The 20,782-nt window shown below is 37.0% G+C and overlaps 1 protein-coding gene and 1 pseudogene across 2 annotated transcripts; both read left to right on the forward strand.

Annotated features, from left to right (window-relative positions):
- Nucleotides 1-392: 392 nt before the first annotated feature.
- LOC107821097 (uncharacterized) lies at nt 393-9,212 on the forward strand. 2 transcript variants are annotated; one of them, XM_075242193.1, is made up of 8 exons: nt 393-995; nt 6,928-6,973; nt 7,206-7,255; nt 7,377-7,418; nt 7,682-7,796; nt 8,586-8,663; nt 8,761-8,832; nt 8,924-9,212. In XM_075242193.1, exons 1-8 carry the CDS (start codon nt 472-474, stop codon nt 8,969-8,971), a joined length of 975 nt encoding a protein of 324 aa, XP_075098294.1. In that variant the 5' UTR covers nt 393-471; the 3' UTR covers nt 8,972-9,212. The 2 variants fall into 2 exon arrangements, with proteins under 2 accessions (XP_075098294.1, XP_075098293.1); XM_075242192.1 differs by lacking the exons at nt 8,761-8,832; nt 8,924-9,212 and having other exon boundaries at nt 395-995; nt 7,682-7,795; nt 8,512-8,655.
- A 1,142-nt stretch (nt 9,213-10,354) lies between these two features.
- On the forward strand, nt 10,355-12,752 carry LOC107821990 (gibberellin 20 oxidase 3-like; annotated as a pseudogene).
- The last annotated feature ends 8,030 nt before the right edge of the window (nt 12,753-20,782 follow it).

Genomic DNA, 20,782 nt, shown 5'->3' on the forward strand with positions numbered 1-20,782 from the left:
GCCAGTTAGTGGCAACCTTAAAATGAGTCAAGATTAGGTTGACACACACACACACACACTCATGTCCTGTTTCTTAACTGATATCTAATAATTATATATAATTTTTATCTAAAAAGTTTAAATTTTAACGTAATTTGCAAATATAACTCAAATCATAATTTGATATTTTGCGCCGGTACTAATACTAGTGTAATTAAAAGTGAATGGACCCCATCCATCTCAATATACTCCCTTGACCTATTTCGCTAACCTTGATTTAAAATTCCTATCTTGGACCTAAAGTGTCCTATTTTGTAAATTTAAAGGATTTTATTTGTTCAGTATCATATAAAAAGGACGAATAAATCAATCCCTAAACTTAATTGGTCATAAGTGACTAATCCCTTCAAGTTTTAATGAATAGTCCAAAGTCTCAGTTCTGAACTCCATTTTGGAACTCCTCTCAACACTTCCTTTGAGCCGAACCTCACAATGGCAAAAGAGCGAACAGAAACTCCGGAAGAGGAAAACGGAGCTCCATTTAAACGACACAGTCACAAATCAAAATCCAAAACGGAGTACGAATCCGAATCTGAACCCGAACAAGAACCGAAACGAGAAGCGAAAAAGCACAAGAGAAGTCGAAGTCGAAGTTCGAGGAGAAGATCACGGGACGATTCGTCGGATTCGGATTCTTCATCATCCGGAGAAGATTCGTATTCGGACTCCGAAGATTCTTATTCAGATTCAGATACGGAGTCGGGTAGTTCGGAGTATTCGGATGAGTCGGAGGATGAGAGGAGGCGAAGAAAGAGGAGAGAGAGGAAAAGAAGAGAGGAAAAAGAGAAGGAGAAGAAACGAAAGCTGAGGAAAGAGAAGGAGAAGAAGAGGAAAAGAAAGGAGAAAGAGAAGAAGGAGAGAAAGAAGAAGAAGAAGAAGAAGAAAGAGAAGGGGAAAGTTGGTGCTGTTACGAATTCATGGGGCAAATATGGAATTATCAAGGAAACTGATATGTGGTAAGTTGTTTTTCTCCTTTCTTGGCTTCACTTTAATTTAAGTGTTACTAGTGTTACTTTGCTTACATGTTCCAATCAAATGGTAATGAGTTACAACACTTCACAAAATAAGTCATTTTTGGATAATATTTCCTGGAAAATGTTTTCCAATGTTTAACTGGCGAGTGAAAAATATTCAGATTGACAACAAACAATGTTTAGAAGATAGGAAAGTGTTGTAGTGAATTTTTTGGGTGTTATGGATTGATAATGTCAAAGCAACACAAACACTTATCGTCCAGAAAGCATTTTCCGAAAGATATTTCTGTAACACACCTAAGTACTTGATTGTGTAAATATTTTCTGCAGTTTGCATAGAACATAAACTCTTACAGCTTGTTTGGATGGTTGTTACTCGTTGTATAGTATTGTATTGTTATCTCAAAACAATGTTTGTTTTGATTGTTTCATTAAAATTGGTTGTATTGTATTGTTAAATTCATTGTTCCGGAACAATAAAAAGTCTTATTTTTTGAAACAACCGATTTGATGTGGTGAGATTGTTTTCTATTTTTCTTTCCAGTTATGTCCTAACTTATTATTTCATAATTCTATTTTTACCGTTTACCCTTTTTTTTTTTTTAAATTTATTATTTTAACTCAAAATCTCCCATCTATAACATACTTTGTCTTCGTCCCTTTTTTCCAGAACTTCTGACGCTTCCAACTCCAACGTAAAATTGCTAATTTTGTTAGAATTTGCATGAATTTAATTGCTTAATCTATTTATAAGACATATTTGGTGATAAATTAGTAGAAAGGGGTTTTCTTAAATTATTTTTATGCATAATTCTTGATAAATTTAATATTTAAACAATTGAGGGTATTTTAGTAAACTTATCAGTTACAGTACAGTACGATACATTCAAATCAAACAGCAAAATGTTATTTAACAACCGCAAACAATACAATCTATCCAAACATTGTATTTATAAAACGATACAATACAATACAACACAATACAATACATTATAAAACGATGGGTAACAACCGTCCAAACAAGCTGTTAGGGTAGAGCAGCTTGTCCCTATTGAGCACCAACATATAGAAAAATTAAACAAACGATTAGTTTGCTTTAGTCATTGTCCTTAAAGTGAAGAAGGTCATCTTTATTAAAGAAATGTATATGCCCAAAACTATTGGTTGATTCAAGCTTAAAATGAGGCCGGTTGATTCTTTGATTTGGACTGTCGGCAAGGATAGAACTTTCTCTGTGAAAAGCTGTTACGACAAGCTGTTACGACAGGTTGATAGAACAGTCAAATCACAGAGATAACTACTGGCCTTGGAAGATTATTTGGAAAACCAGAGCTCCAGTTAAGGTAGCTTGTTTTGGGTGGATAGCAGCCTGGGGAGCGTGTTTAACTCTGGAAAATTTGCAGAGAAGAGGTTTTAGCCTGTGCAATAGGTGTTACCTATGTGAAGAAGAGCAAGAATCAGTGAATCATCTTCTTCTGCATTGCAGAGTATCTAGGCACTGCTGGGATCTATTTTTTAGCATCTGTGGTATTTCTTGGGTGATGCCTCAATCTGTGACGGGCTTATTAGAAACTTGGCAATCCCAAAGAGTACCTAGAAGGCTGAAACAAATGTGGAGACCATTCCATTGTGCATTCTATGGACCTTATGGCTGGAAAGAAACAAGGCTTGCTTTGAAGGACATAGAAATAACATTATTAGAATTAAGAATATATGTCTTCATAATCTGTATTTTTGGTGTAAATGTAGCCAGTTAGGAAATCTGAATCAATTTATGGACTTTCTAGAGGTGTTAGGAGGGGGAGAATAGTTTGCTGATGTTGTAATTTGGGATGTTTTTATTGTACCATCTTGGTACCTTATTAATAAGATTTTTACCTTGTCAAAAAAAAAAAAAAAAAAAAAAACTTAGAATGAGGCCGGTGGATTTCTTGTAAGTATGAAGTTTGCCAGGTCTGATCACCTTTTATCACCTTTGAGCTTTAGGTTTGGGCAGGAAGAAGTGTGAGATTTAGGACTATTAATATTAGATAACTTTTAGTTTACCTTAAAGACAAATTAGTTACTAATCCCTGTGTCCAACTTATGTGTCATACTTTTCTGTTTAGTCCGTTCCAAATAGAATGTCATACTTTCTTATTTAGAAATAATTTAGGCCAAATACATAGATAGCCCCTCAAACTTGGCACGAAATTTCATTTGGACATCTCTAACTTGAACACTTGTACATGTCAAATATGTGTCGGTGGACACAAGAGTTAACAAATCCAAATGCGTGTAATACAAACGCCAATGACATGGCAATCAGACAAATAAAAAGCAGACATGTGATTAAAAGGAGAAGAATAAAAAGATACCTTGGCAAGAAGGTACATGTTGACTTCTTGGTCTTTTCTCCTTCGATTTTTAGTACTCTAGCAATACCCCTTCTCTTCCTTTTATTTTTCTTGTTTGGTTATCTTTATCAGAAAAAGCCAACTCATGCCTCCCATTGCATGCTGCCGCCACAACCGCCCCAAGTATCCAATTTCCATGTCAACAACGAGATCTTGGTCTCTGTTTCAGGAGCTAACTTCAGGGTCTTTGTTTCAGGAGCTAACAGTCGAAACTAAATTAGACAATGCTTTCAAAACACAGATGGAACTCTAGCTTGGTGTGAGAAAAAAAAGAACAGATCTAAAATTCATGGATGTACAGAAGTACAAAAGGAAAAAGACGAAGGATATAGAAAATAGTGCAGGAGGAGTAAATATGGTAAAAACGAATTACCCTGATTTCATAGCCTAAAAACATATCTTATGTACTAAGAATATAATTAGAAAGTGCAATAATGTATTTGGCCGGGAACTTAGCAGTTAGATACAAGTAAACTTGGGGAGAGTTTCAACTGACACTTCAAAGTTCTTAAGACGCCAGAGGTAGATTAAGGCTTAAGGTACAGTGAAAAAACATACCCATGAGGATAAAAGTGTTAAGCTGGCTTCTTTCAGTGTAATATTTATTACATTTGTAAACTAATTCTTAGTCTTAAAATTTTTCTTCTAATTTTGCAAGGTACTGAGAATAAGTGAGATTAAGTATAAGGAAGGTAGAATTTCTTTTCTTCCCACTTTTTGAAGCTCTTTCATAATGATGAAAATGGAAGATGAAGGGAACACTAGCTTTTTCGGTAGTGAGGATGGGAAAGACAGTTTGAAGAACCACAGTTTAGCAATTAGCCATTTCAATGATATCTCACACGCCTCATTCCGGGTAAAAAACACTCAACTTGCCATTTCAGCATCAAGTGCTCAAAAAATTAAAATAAGATAAGTGTTCAGATGGTCATTACTGAAGTAGAAATGTCTAAATGAAATTTTTTGACAAGTTTAAGGGGTTATCTATTTATTTTAATTTAACTTTAAACTTTTAGTTTTACTGTTAGTGAGATGATTTATAGCCTAAGTTCGGACTATTCACTTTCCGTGTCCCACCTGTGTCGATTATTTATAATAATATTGATACTATTTTGCAAAGCCGTATACCACAAGACTCGGCATACATGTGCGTCTATGGTGCTCGGACTCTCCGAAAATGTCGCCGGGTGCGTGTCGGATTCTCCAAAAGTAATGTATTTTTGGAGGATCAGACACGGGTGCGGTAGCATTTTGGAGAGTTCGCGCCTCTGTTATCAAAGGCGAAAAGCGCAGAAAAGCTCTAAGGTCTGTTAGGGCTTTAAGTGCAAAGCGCAAATAAAGCGTGGACTTTAAGGAAGAAAGGCGCAAATAGAGTAAAACTACAAATATGTATGTGTAGTTCAAGACTAATATCTATAAGCATGAATACTAAATATATATGGACAAAAATTGAAGAGAATTTACGATAAAGTGAAATATCAATTGTTTAGTGTCGCCTCTTTAGGATTGCGCTTATTGGCAAGGAAAAGCATGCCTTAGTGCCTTGATGACACACTGAAGCGCCCGTTAAGCGAGGCGAAGCGCTCAACGGGTTTTGAGCCTCGCTTTAGGGCTTAAGCGTGCTTTTAAGCGCGCCTTTGATAACACACTCCGCGCAACATAGATGTGCGTTGCATGTGCCGAGAAAACTTAGTAATATAGATTATATGTCTACTACTACCAGTGTTTTAAAAGGCATTTTTGGGACTCGCCCGGGGCTCGACCCAGGGCGGGGCACTTGCAAAACGCCCTGGGGCTTAGTTCTGTGAGGCTTACGCTCCAAGCGCTCGACCGTGCGCCCTAAACACGCCTAACGCCCAACGCTCGGGGATCACCTAACAGTTCTAACGCAAATCACGTGTCGAATTTCCTAATTAATATCGTTGACCTTCAAAATTCTTTAACAAATTAATGATAAAAGTTCTATTCATCGATAGAAATATGAAGATTGAGCATAACTCTAATAATGAGACATAGTATTGCGAATTTATATATTCACTTGTTATTGGTCGTGTCTTAGTTCATTTGTCCCTCCTTGTTATACACTTTTATTAATTTGATATCTTAAACTAATTTGTATTTATTCATGAAGGAGTAATATTTTAATTATCGTACTAATAACAACAACAACAACAACAACAACAACAACCCAGTAAAATCCCACTAATGGGGTATGAGGAGTGTAGTGTGTACGCAGACCTTATCCCTACCCCGAAGGAGTAGAGAGGCTGTTTCCGAAAGACCCTCGGCTCAAAAAAACAAAAAGACAAAAGGACAAAAAGGAGACAATATTAGTATCACAACAACAATCATAGGAAAAATAGGAACACCATGAAATCCGGAAGAAAGATGCAAAGCAAAGGGAGACAATATTAGTATCGCCACAACAATTATAAGATAATTATCGTACTAATAAGATTTTATTAATTATTTACTTTTAGGAAGGTAAAATGTGGAGTTTGATCATTTTTTCTTAAGCCCCCGCCTTTTAAAACATTGCTTGTAAGTAGCGTATAATAGATTGTTTGACTAGTTTTTTGTGGGGATGAAGCGCACGCGCGCGCGCACACACACATATATATTTCACATATTTATAGTTTTCTTCAATTTTTATGCAATTTTACCTGTTTATAAATATTTACTATCATTATATTATTTTATAAAATATTAAAAATTAAATACCTATGGGGCTTACGCCCCGTGCCTCGGGGCTTACGCCTCACTGAGGCATATGTAAAACGCCTCGCCTTACGCCCACGCCTTTTAAAACACTGACTACTACTTACATGGCATTTAATGTGCTGTATCCTTTTTTGATGTAAGCAGAACATATTGTTTTTCTTTTCCTCTTGCAAGTGAATAAAGGCACCAAAGGTGGTGCAAGCAGGTAGCTTTTGAGTTTCATATAGAACATGTAACCGGCCAATGATCAGCCAAACTATTGCCCGACTAAGCTTTGGTAGCCAAACCAAACTACTAAACATTTCGCTTAGGCTGCATATTTTTAACTTCACCATAGAGATCTTATTCTTCAGGAAAACAAACAAAGAAGGAAAAGAGGTATTCGTATCTCATCTTTGAAAGTTGCTTTATCAGCCTTGACTAGTCATCCATTTGCTGCCCCATGCAACTTATGCCATCGTAATTACTGCACTCCAGTCTCCAACCTCCCGAGTAATCTTATCTCAATTTTAGTTGCTTTTTCTTGTCATTGTTGCCTTTGTTACAGTCCTGTATTCTTTCCGGTCAGTCTTTATAGTAGCTCTTTTTGCCCTAATATCATCAGGGATGAACAAAAGCCCCTGCCCAAACAAAACAGGAAAAAAAGAAAAAGGAAAAACCAAAATAACCCAGATCCTCTTCCTCCGTATTTCAGGCAGTTGCAGTGTTGATATTAAGTTTATAAATAATTTTACAGGGGTGTAGCCAGAATTAGTCCTTGCTGCCCTACTCAACTTTTATATGTTTCTTTATTGTAGGAACAAGCGACCAGAGTTTACCGCATGGTTAGCAGAAATAAAGCAGGTACATAGTGACTCTTTAAGCCTATGCATGTTGATCATTCATGCGGGAATTGTTTTTATAAATTTTTTGAATAGGTCAAACATTTTCTTTCTAGTGCACTATAGTGCATTTTCAAAGGTCCTCCTGAAAAAGCTCCCATTGCACAATACTTATCTATGTTCTCTTTCTAGACAAGTCTGTATAAGATATTACATCTAGTTGTGGAAGTTTTCATTGCTCGTGTCATTTATAGGTGAATCTGGAGAGTCTGCCAAACTGGGAAGAGAAGCAATTATTCAAGCAGTAAGTAAATCGAGAAGGGAAAAGTTAGTTATTATTAGCGCTTGATCCTCCCTTTTCTATACCTCTTTTTAAGCAATATATGCAAGGAACTTCCAGTTTTTGACAGTCAGTTATTGTGTAGATTCATGGAGGATCATAATACTGCAACCTTCCCTTCTAAAAAGTAAGGCTACTGCACTATTTCAATCCAATTTCTTTTTCTTTTTGCTTTTTTTGGGTGAGGTGTGGGGCTTCCGTTCTATATTGATTATGAATATCGTATAGAGTTTGGATGTTTGGGTGTGAAGCTTCTAGTTCCTTCTGGGAAGTTGTGTGTTTGTACATACACACAGAGACAGGTGTAAAGATGCTTTTTATCCAAGTGTGTCAGCAATTGCAATGCTTTTAATCATCTAACAGTACTTTTGTTATTCTTCATGGTTGCAGGTATTATAACCTTGATGCCTATTATAGACGTAAAATGGAAAAGGAAAACAAAAGAGGTATCAAGAAGGTCGTGGATACTGAACGTACCGTCTTCGATGATGAAGAACAGCGCAGGTAAGTTAGTTATGTGCTGCTTAACATTCTTTGCTCTCTTTTGTAAGTTGGCATTTATTTGCTGATGTTGGAAGTCCTGCTTCGTTGAATCATCTGGAACCAACTTTCATGATTCCAATTCATGCTACTTACTGGCCAGAGTCTCTGTCGCCGTTTCATTAAAAACGGTCATTTTTAGATTGGCTACTATGACTAGTATGAAGTCAATTGGGGGCACGTCACGAATTTGAATCCTGTATGGGAACCAAGTCTGGTATTAAATTGGAGAAGGCTAGAGGGGTGTGCCCGTTATTCCCCGAGTTCCGATAATAAAACAACAGATTTTATAAAAAAAGAAAACTATGAAGTCATTTGGGAGTCACCAAGAAACCTTCCATTGTTCTAATGTGGTCTTGCTCTTTGAAACTCTTTTAACAGAATCACTATCCTTCCGTAGTGGTATAGCTTATAGCTTTGCGCCATTACCATAGTTTAATCTTTCAAAAGTGGGACCATATTATAATGCCAAAAGATGGTGGTATTATTCTAGCATCCTGGAAGCCACAATCCTAGGTTAGCAAGTACCATATAGTTAAACATACTAGAGTATTGTTTACTGAAGATAAGTTATAGAGCATAGCTTTTGTCATTGAAAGGGAAAAAAGAAGGTAAGTTTCATCTGTGCACTCAATTGTATAGGCTTAGTTCTTGATTTGTTACCTAATATGCTTCTGTAGGCAGAAGTGAATTCTTATTCTTACGAAGCAAATAGCATTTCCTATTGATTTGTCCCCTGGACTGGACCTATTCTGATTCTGTGCTGCGAGAACGTGAAAAGCACAAAGAAGAACAGGTGGAAGCATTGAAGCGGGAGATGCAGAGTGGAATGGTATATTTTCTGCTAACTTTGTCCTTTTCCATATAACAAGTGAAAGTTCGTGATATGACAATTCCTTTTTTTCTTTTGTAAATTTGAATCTCTGAAGGCACAAGCAATGAAAGAACAAGCTCTATTAAAAGAAGAGATGGCTTATCAATATAAGCTTGGCAACTTCGAGGTGAGAATAATCCTGCCATTTCATGAGACTCTAATTGATCATACACTACTCTTTTTCCAGTCATTGATCGTATTTTCTGATGTCCTGATAGGCTGCAGCTGCTATTCAAAGACGTTTGGACCCCGATATTCCTATGTAGATGAGGTCCTTCAAAATTTTGTTCTAGGCTGCCTTAGGCTACTTGTTCTGCTTTCCATTTTGTTGAGCAAATATGATTGCAGATTCTTCAGCAAGTCTGCGCTTCTGTCTTACTAGATATTACTAGGCTAGTTGAGTTAAAACCTGGTTCATGTACTATTCTGTAACATTATCTGCCCTCCATCTTTTTACACTCTGCTCCACCATAATGATGTTAATCTCTAGTTACAAAATTACTTGCATTTAGACTGTCATCCCCCGCCCCTCGGTCCCCGAGCGCCTCAGCTCATGCTTTCTTTTTTCTTGTGCTTGCTGCTATTTTTTCTTAAACAGCCATCTTCTCCTTCATAGGTTGGGATTGCACCGCTGTAAACTCTTAGCCATGTTTTGTGGAAACCGTTATACTATTTTCTTGCTCATACCTGTTCTCTGAGTTTACTGAAAAATTCTCCCCTTGATGCTATATATTGAAAGAATGTTAAAGGAGCTCAAAACCAATTTCTATTTTAAGAAATCTGGATTAGTATTTGAAGCGTTGCAAATAAGTAATGAGATACAAGAAGTCAAAGGAAAAAAAAATAGAGTACGAAAATGAGAAAGGCACAAAACAAATGAGAATCTGTTACTGGAAGGGGCGACAAGCCAAAACCTGAACTCAGTATACCGAATGTGCATCAGTATGCTTTGCTCCATTTTATGTTTGTTTTTGTATTGATGATGGGTGAAACTTAATTTCATTCAGAAAGGCAATAGAAAAGGATGCACTCAACATACATCTTTTCTTTTTAATTTTCCAGCCGTGTCTGGTACTCATCTTGGAATCCGACTAATGGCGCCGCTTTAGGCCCATTAAAAGGGAAACACTCCCTATTAACATTTTTTTCATTTTCAAGGCTCGAACTCGAGACCTTTAATTAAAGGTAGAAGTATCTTATCTATCCCATTGTAACGCTTGGTGTTAGCATATCTGTTTAACCATAGCTGAACTCAGTATACCCAGTGTGCATCAGTATTTTATGCTCATTTTTATTTCCATTAGAGTTTCTAGATCATTGATATACTGATGCTTTTCTTTTCAGTTTCATTTTTTTTTTTGGTCGAGATTCATAGAGTTTTTATTTGCTTAAACATGACATTTACATGTGTCTTGATTAATGAACGTTTTCCACAGAAAAAAAAGTTGTCATTTAGAAGATGTCTTAGTAACGAAGAATCCTAGAGATGTTTTGTTCGGTACATTGGTGGCTACAAGGGCACGTAAATAGGGTTCTGCACAAGATAACAAAGTTCTCAACAATGCAAGATTCCCATTTTCTTTTCCTAAATCTTTATATTATCTCTAGCCCGAAAAAGACACCTCGAATTTTCTGCATATATAAGTAATTGGACCAAAAGAGTGTTATACAGAGACGCAAAAGACGTTAAGTCATACATATTCTTGAGTACTTACTCACAATGTCACCTGGAATTGAAGAAGAGAGCGTTGATACACTTTCAATGAATGGAAACAACAAAATGCAAGTCAAAAACTTCATTTGGTCTGAGGAAGAATGGCCTACATTAAAGCACGACGATTTCGGAGGCGTAAACGACGATATTCCAGTGATTAGTCTTAACAATGGTATTTGGGAAAATCAAGAATTTTACGAAAATATCTGTCAAGTTATGGTGAAAGCAAGTGAAAAATGGGGATTCTTTAAGCTTGTAAATCATGGGGTGCCTAATGAAATTGTTGAAAATTATACCACTCGTTTGCACGAGCTTTTTGATTTTCCTATGGAACAAAAACTCAAAGGTGGGAAAACATCAAATTTGCCATTGGGGTATTATGCCTCAAATCCTGAGTATGGGCAAAACTTGCCTTGGGCTGAAGTGTTACAGCTGCTGCAGTCACCAGAAATGGTTGTCGAATTCGCGAAAAAGGTCTATGGTGACCAATATCACACATTTAGGTACGTATATATACAATGTAAAACTTATATCCTATCCAATATTAAATTATGTAACGATCTAATTTAAATGTATAATATGTTTGAGAAAATACTTATTATTGATTTTATTATTTTATTATATCTTCAACATGCTCCTCCATGCACGAGTCTGATTCATTTTGATAGGCCAAACACGTTAAAATTCTATCTTGATGAAGGGTGGTAGTGAGATTTTAATTCATAATCGAGGCCCGCTCTAATAAATACTATTATGTTAACTGTTAAGTTGTGTGACTATACTTCATATAAGTTTAAATGGTTAGATAGAGTATAATTTTATTTACTCAATCCTATGTGCTGCTCGCCATATGTGGAATTACACTGGATATGTTGTTGTTGTATGTGCTGCTCTTGATCGAGCTAATTGGCTCAACAATCAAGATTTATATATGCATGGATGCACTATATATTATTATGCCAAAAATGCTGATTTTGACTCTGATAACACAGCAATGCAATGATAGAGTACATGAAAGAAATGGACAAGCTAGGAATGATTATATTTGAGATGTTGGCACATGGATTAGGCCTTGAAAATGACTTCTTCAGCAAAAACTTTGAAGAAAAGGAGGCTACATATTTTAGGATAAGCAGATATCCTCCTTGTCCTCTCCCAGAAAAGATAGTAGGGATAGGGATTCATTCAGATCCCCAAACCTTAACCATATTGCATCAAGACCAAGTTGGTGGTCTTCAAGTCCTCAAGAATGACAAACAATGGGTTGGTGTTAGACCTCTTGCAAATTCATTTGTCATCAATATTGGTGACACCCTTGAGGTCATTCTCTCTCTATGTGTGTCTTTTTCGGCAGAGGCGGAGCCAGAATTTGAAGCTTATGGAAGGGCTGGCTCCGCCCCTTCTTTCAGTATGACGGAAATCATTTTTCAGGAAAATATTTTCTATTAAAAAGCGAAAAATCAGGTCCCTAACTTATGGACGGAAGCAATTTTAATTCTTTACGATTATCTTAAATCTTAATTTCCCATCACTTGTTCCAACCAACATTTTGACATTGTTATTACTTATTCCTATCAATTTTTAATACCAAGAAGTTTCTTCAAAGTACTATCTGATTTGGTAATATTATTATTAATTTTTAATATGTACTTTTTAGTAAAAATAACTCACCAATAAACACCAGAAAACATTTTCGAAAGAAATTATTTTCCATGAATTTCATGAAAAAATGACTTACATCATGCAAATGCACATCTTTGTATTTTCAACTTTCAAGTAATTAAAGTTTTTTTTTTCTTTCGGGCAGGCTTGGACAAATGTGAGGTTATGTTATACACAGGGCAGTAGTGAATAAGGAGAAGCAGAGGCTATCAATAGCATATTTCATGAGTCCAACAAGCAGTGCAACTATTGAATGCCCTCCTCAGCTTATTAATCCATTTTCTAATCCAAGAAAATATGAATCTTTTACATGGGCTGAACTGAGGCATCTTCTTTTAACTACAAGGAGAGTTAGGGGCAAAGCTGTTGCCCTCAATAAATTCCTTATTTCTAATTGAAAATCGATAGAGAATCTATTTTGTAAAAATACTATCGGTTAAGTGAATATACTCTAGAGTATATGAATAAGAAGTCTCGGGTGAATACGACTGGAAATGAAATTTCAGTTCAAATGTGTGAAGTGTGAACTTGTTATTAAGGTAGTGAATTTGTCCGTGATTTGCGTGATTATAATAGAAATTAGTAATCATAAAGTGAGCTCTATTGTAATTTATTCGAGATAGAAGAAACAAAAAATTTCATTTACATGCACACAAAAGTTAATTATATAAATTGATTTAATCGCAAATATAAACATTTTTCGTGTTAGCTAGCTCCAACACTCTTAGCCCCCGCTTGATCATAGATTTTGTAAATTTTTTTTTGATAAATACCTGTTTGCTTATAGATTTTATCCATTAGTTGGCAAATTTTCAAATCCCAAAACTAGCTTAAGAGCTATTTTTGGCCCAAAATATTACCGTTTGGTTTTTAAAAAAATTTTAAAAATTGCCCTAAACTTTTGTATTTTATAAAAAAGCCCACTTTCTATTATTATAACTCAACTAATCCATATCTACTCACTTTTCACTCATTAAACTCACGCGGCTTTGCCCTTCTATATAAACAGAAGAAAACCTTCGCCAAAGTTGTGCCAATCCATGGCAATCCACTGCAAAGACAAAATTTGAAGGTAATTTGCTAAAATCTGCTAATATTTGTATAAATTTTTTTTAGATTTGTTTCGCTTCTTTTGTATGAATTTTTTTCAGATTTGTTTCGCTTCTTTTGTATGAATTTTCTTCAGAGTTGGGTATTTTTAATAGTTTTTAAAATTTATGGGTATAAGTCACATTTTATGTTTTTCAAAAAAAAAAAATAAAGTATGTTTTGAAAAATTATGTCCAAACAGATTTTCATCTTCAAACCAAACTTCACCCAAATCAAAAATTTTTAAATAAATTTAGGAATCTATAGTCAAACGCTAGCTTATTTTCATTCCTATAGTCTCTTTGATCCATTTTAAGCTGAGCGCTTTCTTTGACAGTGTCAGCTCGAACAATTTAATAGTTAAGAGACCACAATTTTTGAATCGTTGTGTTTTCTCGAACACTACTGCTAGCTATACCTTACTTATTCTCCTCATGCTAATTTATCAGAGAATAATCAAAAAAGGATTTATATTATATGCATCGATAGTGTAAAGATTTTTTACACGATTGGTGTAAGAGGCAGGTTTATAATTTAAATGTTGCGGGCGCCATACTATTTTACAAAAATAGACATACTTATATACGGGTAAAACCAAGCCCAATGAGCACCCCGATTTTTCGGTGAGGCAAATAGAGCAAGGACGTGACTGTAATGAATCGGAGTAAGAGCGAGCAACCCCTCGTATCGGGGCTCGAGCAAAGCACCTGCCCTCGAGGGTATCAGAGCCATGTCCTCCGGGTCCGGTTTAAGGATCAAGTCTTCGGAGAGCATTACCAAACATCCGCACATGACTAACAAAAGGCCGTGATGCCCAACCAAATATCACTACGTGAATCTCGGCCCGTATCAGCATAAAATCAGTGATTAGTGAAATGGAAGATTATTATCTTTCTTAAAATTGTACTTAGGGTAAAACTCCCCTACTGTATAAAGGGGAAAGCTTATTATTCATAAAAGACATAGTAACACGCATACCAAGGCAATTTATTTCAATACTCTTTGTTGTTCTAAGTTCTTATTTTTGTTCTCAAGTTCTTCATAAGTGCAAGCTTGGAATCGAGGGTAGTTTCCTCATTGAGCCATCAACCGAGCTCGGAATCATTCTTATCATTGGTTTAACCATTTATTACGTCTTTCATTTACTTAATCTAACGTTATTAATCACTCGTATTGAATTAATCCACATATTCTTAAAACCATATACAAATTCAATTGTTATCTATTTTTTTTAGGGTAAACAGTTTGGCGCCCACCGTGGGGCTAGGGATAATAGTGGTAATTTGATACAAGTTTCCATAATGCACTCTGTTTTATGCTTGTTCTTTGAGATTTTAATTTCAGGTCAAATTAAAAATGTCAAATCTCAATCTGCTCATTTGAACGTTGATGCTGAGTCTGGCCAACATGGCGAGAACAACAATGTAGTGCCTAGCAACGAGGTGCCTCCTGTTGACCCCAATGGAGTTCTAGTCGCGGACCCAATCAATGCCAACTCACATCTGACTATCGACACAAATTTTCTTACCGACCCTGAAAACAGCGTTCGCGGGGGAGCCCGATCGATAGCCCGGGGTACACACGATGGCGAAGGCGATAGTTCAATTTATGGATGATCTTCGAAATGTTACAAGCTCAACAAGCGGTTATAGCCCAGTTGCAGAACCAAAGCTGCGCCCCTAACAGAGTCTAGCCCGAACTATCCCTGGAAAACACCCGCAAAAATGAACCAGCCACAGAAAGGCTAGGTGAAGTGGAATCCGGGACCAACCCCAAAATAATAAAGATGCTTGAGGTATTGAAAAAGAGGGTGGAATCGGGGAAAAATAAGATCAAAGCCAACGACAAAAAAGTGGAGACCTAACTGCAAGGTTGATAAAATCCCAGGAGCACCACTGATACTGAAAGGCATGGATTCCAAATAATTTGTCTAAAAGCCTTTCCCTCCGAGTGCAGCTCCGAAACCAATCCCAAAGAAGTTTCGTATGCCCGAAATTCCAAAGTATAACGGGACCACAGATCTGACTTATAAGGCTCCGTAAAAGTTTTCCTAAAAATTCGGTTTCCGTGATGCCAAAATAGGCGTAGAGGTTATATCACAGTTCAGACTTTTTGGGTTAAACAGTGCGTTGGGGAGTTGAAGGAAAACGTTGGGCAGAAGTACGTATTTCTGCGGCTCATTCTGCGGCCGCAAAACCACTCTGCGGACCACAGACTCATCGCAGAGCGGGGCAGATTTCTGGGGCATTTTTGATACCCAATTTCGCAATCATTATGCGATCGCATAACCGTTTTACGGGCCGCATTCTTGTCGCATATCCCGCCATGGAATTTTTCAAAGGGAGGTTCTACGGTGCACTATGCGACCGCAGAACCGTTCTGCGGGCCGCATAGTGACCGCAGACCAGGTCAGTTTTTTTCCAGTTTTGGCACCCAGTTTCGCGGTCATTTCGCAGATCACATAACCATTATGCGGTTGCATATGCGACCGCAGAACCCGTTCCAGAGCTTTATTTTGGGGGTTTTTAAACCCGACCCAATTCCGTTAAAACATACCCCATAGACCATTTTGAGCACATTTCTGATATTTTAGAGTGAGAGTGAGAGTTCTTAGAGTGGGGGATCAATCTTTAACTATTACCCATCAATTCTTGCTCAATCACTGAGGATTAAAAAAGGAAGTCTTCACCATAAAGGTAAGAATCTTTATCCTAGCTCTCAATTTCGTAATCTTGTAAAAATGGGGTAATTAGAGAGGCAATTATTGGGTGTGGGAGGTTGTTGTCTTGCATGAATGTATTCTTGAAGTATGTGGGAAGATTGCGAGCTAAAAATGGTAGAGAGTGGGTTGGAAAGTGATGGAATCTTCCACAAAAGAGCCTTAGAACGTTAATACGCACCTAGTGTTTGATAAAATGCTCAAATGAGCTAAAACCATAATCATCTTCCTAATTTTTGGTTCAACTTATTACATTTCTAAAATAGATTGAAGTTGCTAAGAATTCCGGATCATTTTATAGTTGAGAAGCTCAATTGAGGTATGTTGGCTAAACCCCCTTCTTCTTAGAATCGAATCCCACGGTATTCATGTAATTGGAGTAAGTCCTTGATCATTATTGAATTGGCTTTTCCTAATGTGGTTGTGTTGAAGGATGTTTGTTCAATGTTTATTCTAAATGCTTCATCATGTCATCTTGCCATTTGAGAATATGTTCAAAAATATGGAATATGTGTTAGGAATGTTAAAACTTCATGTCAAGAACGAAATAAAGGTTGTTATGCCAAATTATATGAAAGGCCTCTATGTGCCTAAGATTTCCTAAATTGCTCATATGTGAATTAATGTCTTGAATGGGAAGCCATATTGATGTTGATAATGATAATGATATTTGAACGTGGAAAAGGGAACTAGAACTATGAAATATGTCCAAGTGCCAAGAATGACTTTGTAATTGTTAAGAAGTACGATGTGAGATGATTGACTGAAGAAGGTAATATCTCAAATGAGATGGCCTAGTCGATCAGGCTGAGATCGGACTCCGTGTAAGAACATGATGGTATTGTGGATGAAATTATGGTAATGTTTTAAATGAGATGGCCTAGCCGATCGGGCCGTAATCGGACGCCATGCCGCATACATGGTGGTACTGTCCTGAAAATTATAATGAAATTGTGGTAATGTCTCAAATGAGACGACATAGTCGATCGGATCGAGATCGTACTCCGTGTAAGAATACGGAGGTATTGTGAATTGTGGAATATCGGTACTAAAGATCACACAACCTAATAATATGGAAATTGACTTGAAAACATATATGATCCTTAACTTGTTGTTTTAATATTATTTGAAGCCCTTATTGAATTCTTGACTGTTCCTCTTGTATTATTATTCATTCTATTGAGTTGGTGTTTAGCTTTACATACTAGTGCTATTCGACAGTACTAACGTCCCTTTTGCCGGGGGCACTGCATCTTTAAATATATACAGGTGGTTACATAGCAGGCAGTGTTGATCACAGATAGTGCTGCATCCTCTTTTCAGCGGACTCGGTGAGCCCCATTTTATTTTGGGGTCATGTATAGTACCTTTTGTTTATATTGTGGTCACTTTTGAGGTATAGTCGGGGCCTTGTTGTCGGCACCATCTTGACTCTGTTTTGTATCTTTAGAGGCTACGTAGACGCTATGTGAGTTGTATATGGGTACTAGAAAGGCCAAACGAATTATGTTGTATTTTTGATTTTTGTTCCACTAAATCACAAAATGTATACCTTTTTGAAACTTAATAGGAAGTAGCAAAAATGAAATGGTTTGGTAATGTCTATGCATATGCTCCTTGTACTGGTTAGCTAATAAAAACATGCCTTCTCTTATCATGGGTGAGTTGGGTAGAAAGTATCTAACAGGCTTGCTCGGACGGGTTCACTCGGTTGAGCGCCGGTCGTGCCTCTCGAGGTTGGGGCATGACACGACTGAACACGTGACCTCCTACACATGTTCCATCAAGGAAAATGACTTAGAATATGATAGAATCGAGTCGGTGCTGCTGAAAAAGTTTGGAGAAACCCTATCTAAAGGAGCAATGATATGGTATCACAACCTACCCTCTAATTCTATTGATTCATTTTCTATGCTTGTAGATGCCTTCGTAAATGCTCATGCCAGGGCCATCAAAGTCGAGACCAGAAAATCGGACCTTTTTAAAGTGAAACAAAGAGATAACGAAATGCTCAGGGAATTTGTATCGAGGTTTCAAATGGAAAGAATGGACTTGTCTCCGGTTGCAGACGATTGGGCCGTTCAAGCATTCACTCAAGGACTCAACCCCCAAAGCTCCTTGGCTTCACAGCAGCTGAAACATAATTTGGTAGAGTACCCGGCGGTAACTTGGGCTGACGTACATAACAGGTACCAATGAAAAATCAGAGTCGAGGATGATCAGCTCGGGCCCCCTCTGGGTCCGTATATCCCATCATAACTAATGACAGGTCTAAAAGAATCGTCGATCATGAACCAATACCAAGCATAGATCGGTATCAACCGTATAGCGAAGATCAAAGGGGCAGAAGATCCAGACCTAACCCTGCGAGGAATGAAAAAAAGAGCGATCGAGGTCATAATAACCGGGGACTCATGAGCAAAAATAATTTCGACAGGCCAGTCGGGGCAAGGGAGGCACCGAGGTTATCAGAATACAACTTTAGCGTCGATGTTGCCGGCATCGTATCAACCATCAGACACATCAATGATACCAAGTGGCCTCGACTATCGCAGTCCGATCCTGCCCAAAGAGACCCCAACCTGATATGTAAGTATCATGGCACTCACATCCACAGGACCGAAGACTGCAGACAACTAAGAGAAGAAGTGGCCCAGTTATTCAATAACAGACACCTTCGGGAATTTCTAAGTGATCGAGCCAAGAATCACTTCAAGAATAGGGACTCCAACAAGCAGACCGAACAAGAGAAACCTCAACACGTCATCAATATGATAATTGGTGGAGTCGATATTCCCCAAGGGCCAATGCTGAAGCGCACTAAGGTGTCCATCATAAGAGAAAAGTGAACCCAAGATTACATGCCGTAGGGGACCGTCTATTTCAACGATAAAGACGCTGACGGCATCGTGCAACCACATAACGATGCACTGGTAATTTCTGTACTCATAAATAAATCTCGAGTTAAGCGTGTGTTTATTGATCTAGGTAGCTTGGCCAATATCATCAGATCGAGGGTCGTAGAGCAGCTGGTTCTACAAGACCAAATTGTGCCTGCAGTCCGGGTCTTAAAAGGATTCAACATGGCATGTGAAACTACTAAAGGGGAGATAACCCTGCCAGTAAACACCGCTGAAACCATTCATGAAACAAAGTTCTACGTCATTTAAAGGGATATGAGGTATAACGCTATATTCGGAAGGCTTTGGATTCACAACTTGAGGGCAATACCTTAGACACTACACCAGGCATTGAAGTTCCCCACACCAGGAGAGATTAAGACAGTTTATGGAGAACATCCGGCCGCAAAAGAAATATTCGCGGTCGATGAGGTGATCCCGATGTCCGCACTCTCGACATCATTGAACCCGAAGTTAGTTAGGAAGGAAGAAACTAAAGTAGATAGGTAGATAGTCAAGAGAAAAATATCTTTGTAAGTGGAAAGTAATTAACATTTATACATGTCTAAATAGGATGTTTATTATCCAGTAAGTTAACAAACAAACAAAAATATCGCTTATATCGCGAATATAATAATTTCTGGTTAACCATATTTCCAGAAAAAAGATACTAATCTGGAGTTATACAATGTAAGAAAATCTTTCTTTCTCTTTTGATTTACTTATAGACATTCTCGTTGAAGTTTGAATCTGTATCGCAAACTTTGTTTCTGGTGAACATTCTTATCTAACGAATCTCTTAGGCTAAAGCTGACTGTTTAAATGGATTTGATCCTCTCATATCGTGATTATGTTGTTGCATGTGCAAATATGAAAATATCTATTTGGAAGTCATTAGATTTGCAAGTCTTATACCTGGTGAATTTTGATCTCATCGGACTACATTTTGCAGCTATATTTGAATGTAAAAACCAAATGGTAACCTGACTGAATGGATATTCTTGGAATATGCCACTTCTGTGTCCTCTTCTATTCGGGAAAAAAATAAACTGACGATTTAACATATTGCATCATAGGAAACTACTTACCATCCAACATGCGATGCCTGGCTATGAACATAATTTTCATCTGTTTGTAATATCACAATTATGCATAAGTACTATACTTATAGATAGCTTAGTTTTAGAGGAATTGAAAATCTAAAGCACTCTTGCCAAGGATTAACTAGGAATTGTAATTGTTACGATTTATGTCATCGTAGTATATATCGTAGTTCGTCGTTCTGTCTACTGATTTCATTGCATATTCTAAAGACCAACTCTTTCAAATGTTTACATGGGGAGCAGCCCATGTACATGTAGCTTGTGACTCTGCCCTGCTCAAGCTTGATTAACCTTCTGGTAAATAATTTATGTCTAAATTCGTTACCCTAAATATATAACTTTTTTGTTTTTTATTTTATTTTTACAGTAAGCTTTTGTGCAGAATGGAAATCAAATGTAGTACTGAAAGTGCAAAAGAGATTCAACTTTAGATGTGTTCAGTGTGGATTCTCCGTCACAACACCCAACAATATCTGCCTCAAGAAATTCGTCCATCATACTCTTTCCTTTTTATTATGTTTTAAAAAAATGACTTTTTAATATTTATAGATAATTTACCTTTAAACTTTCTATAATGACATTGATTTGTAGCTACAGAAATGTATTTATTTGAAACACATTATGCACTTTCCTTTTTTAGGTGTAGTTGCTGCTTCTGCTATTCATTTTGATAATTTCGACATGAAATAAAAATATTCATGAATCTGCTGACGTGAAGCTTCGTCCAGCCGTTGGGCCCGGGCTAAGCTCGGGCATAACTCACTAGTAACTAATAAGTATACATTAAGCCTTTTTTAAAAACTTGGCGTACTTCCTTTTTAGTCAATTTCAAACTTTTTTTTATATTTAAAAAATAATCTAATTTTAAATTTTTATTTTACTTTAATAAA

The sequence above is a fragment of the Nicotiana tabacum genome, chromosome 21 (assembly GCF_000715075.1).
Source record: "Nicotiana tabacum cultivar K326 chromosome 21, ASM71507v2, whole genome shotgun sequence".
NCBI lineage: Eukaryota > Viridiplantae > Streptophyta > Magnoliopsida > Solanales > Solanaceae > Nicotiana > Nicotiana tabacum.

Bases quoted from the DNA above. Each gene is read 5' to 3' on its own strand.
- LOC107821097 (XM_075242193.1), top strand. From the start codon at position 472: ATGGCAAAAGAGCGAACAGAAACTCCGGAAGAGGAAAACGGAGCTCCA. The intron at 6,974-7,205 runs GTACATAGTGAC...TGTCATTTATAG, and splicing joins GGTTAGCAGAAATAAAGCAG to GTGAATCTGGAGAGTCTGCC. The intron at 8,664-8,760 runs GTATATTTTCTG...GAATCTCTGAAG, and splicing joins GGGAGATGCAGAGTGGAATG to GCACAAGCAATGAAAGAACA.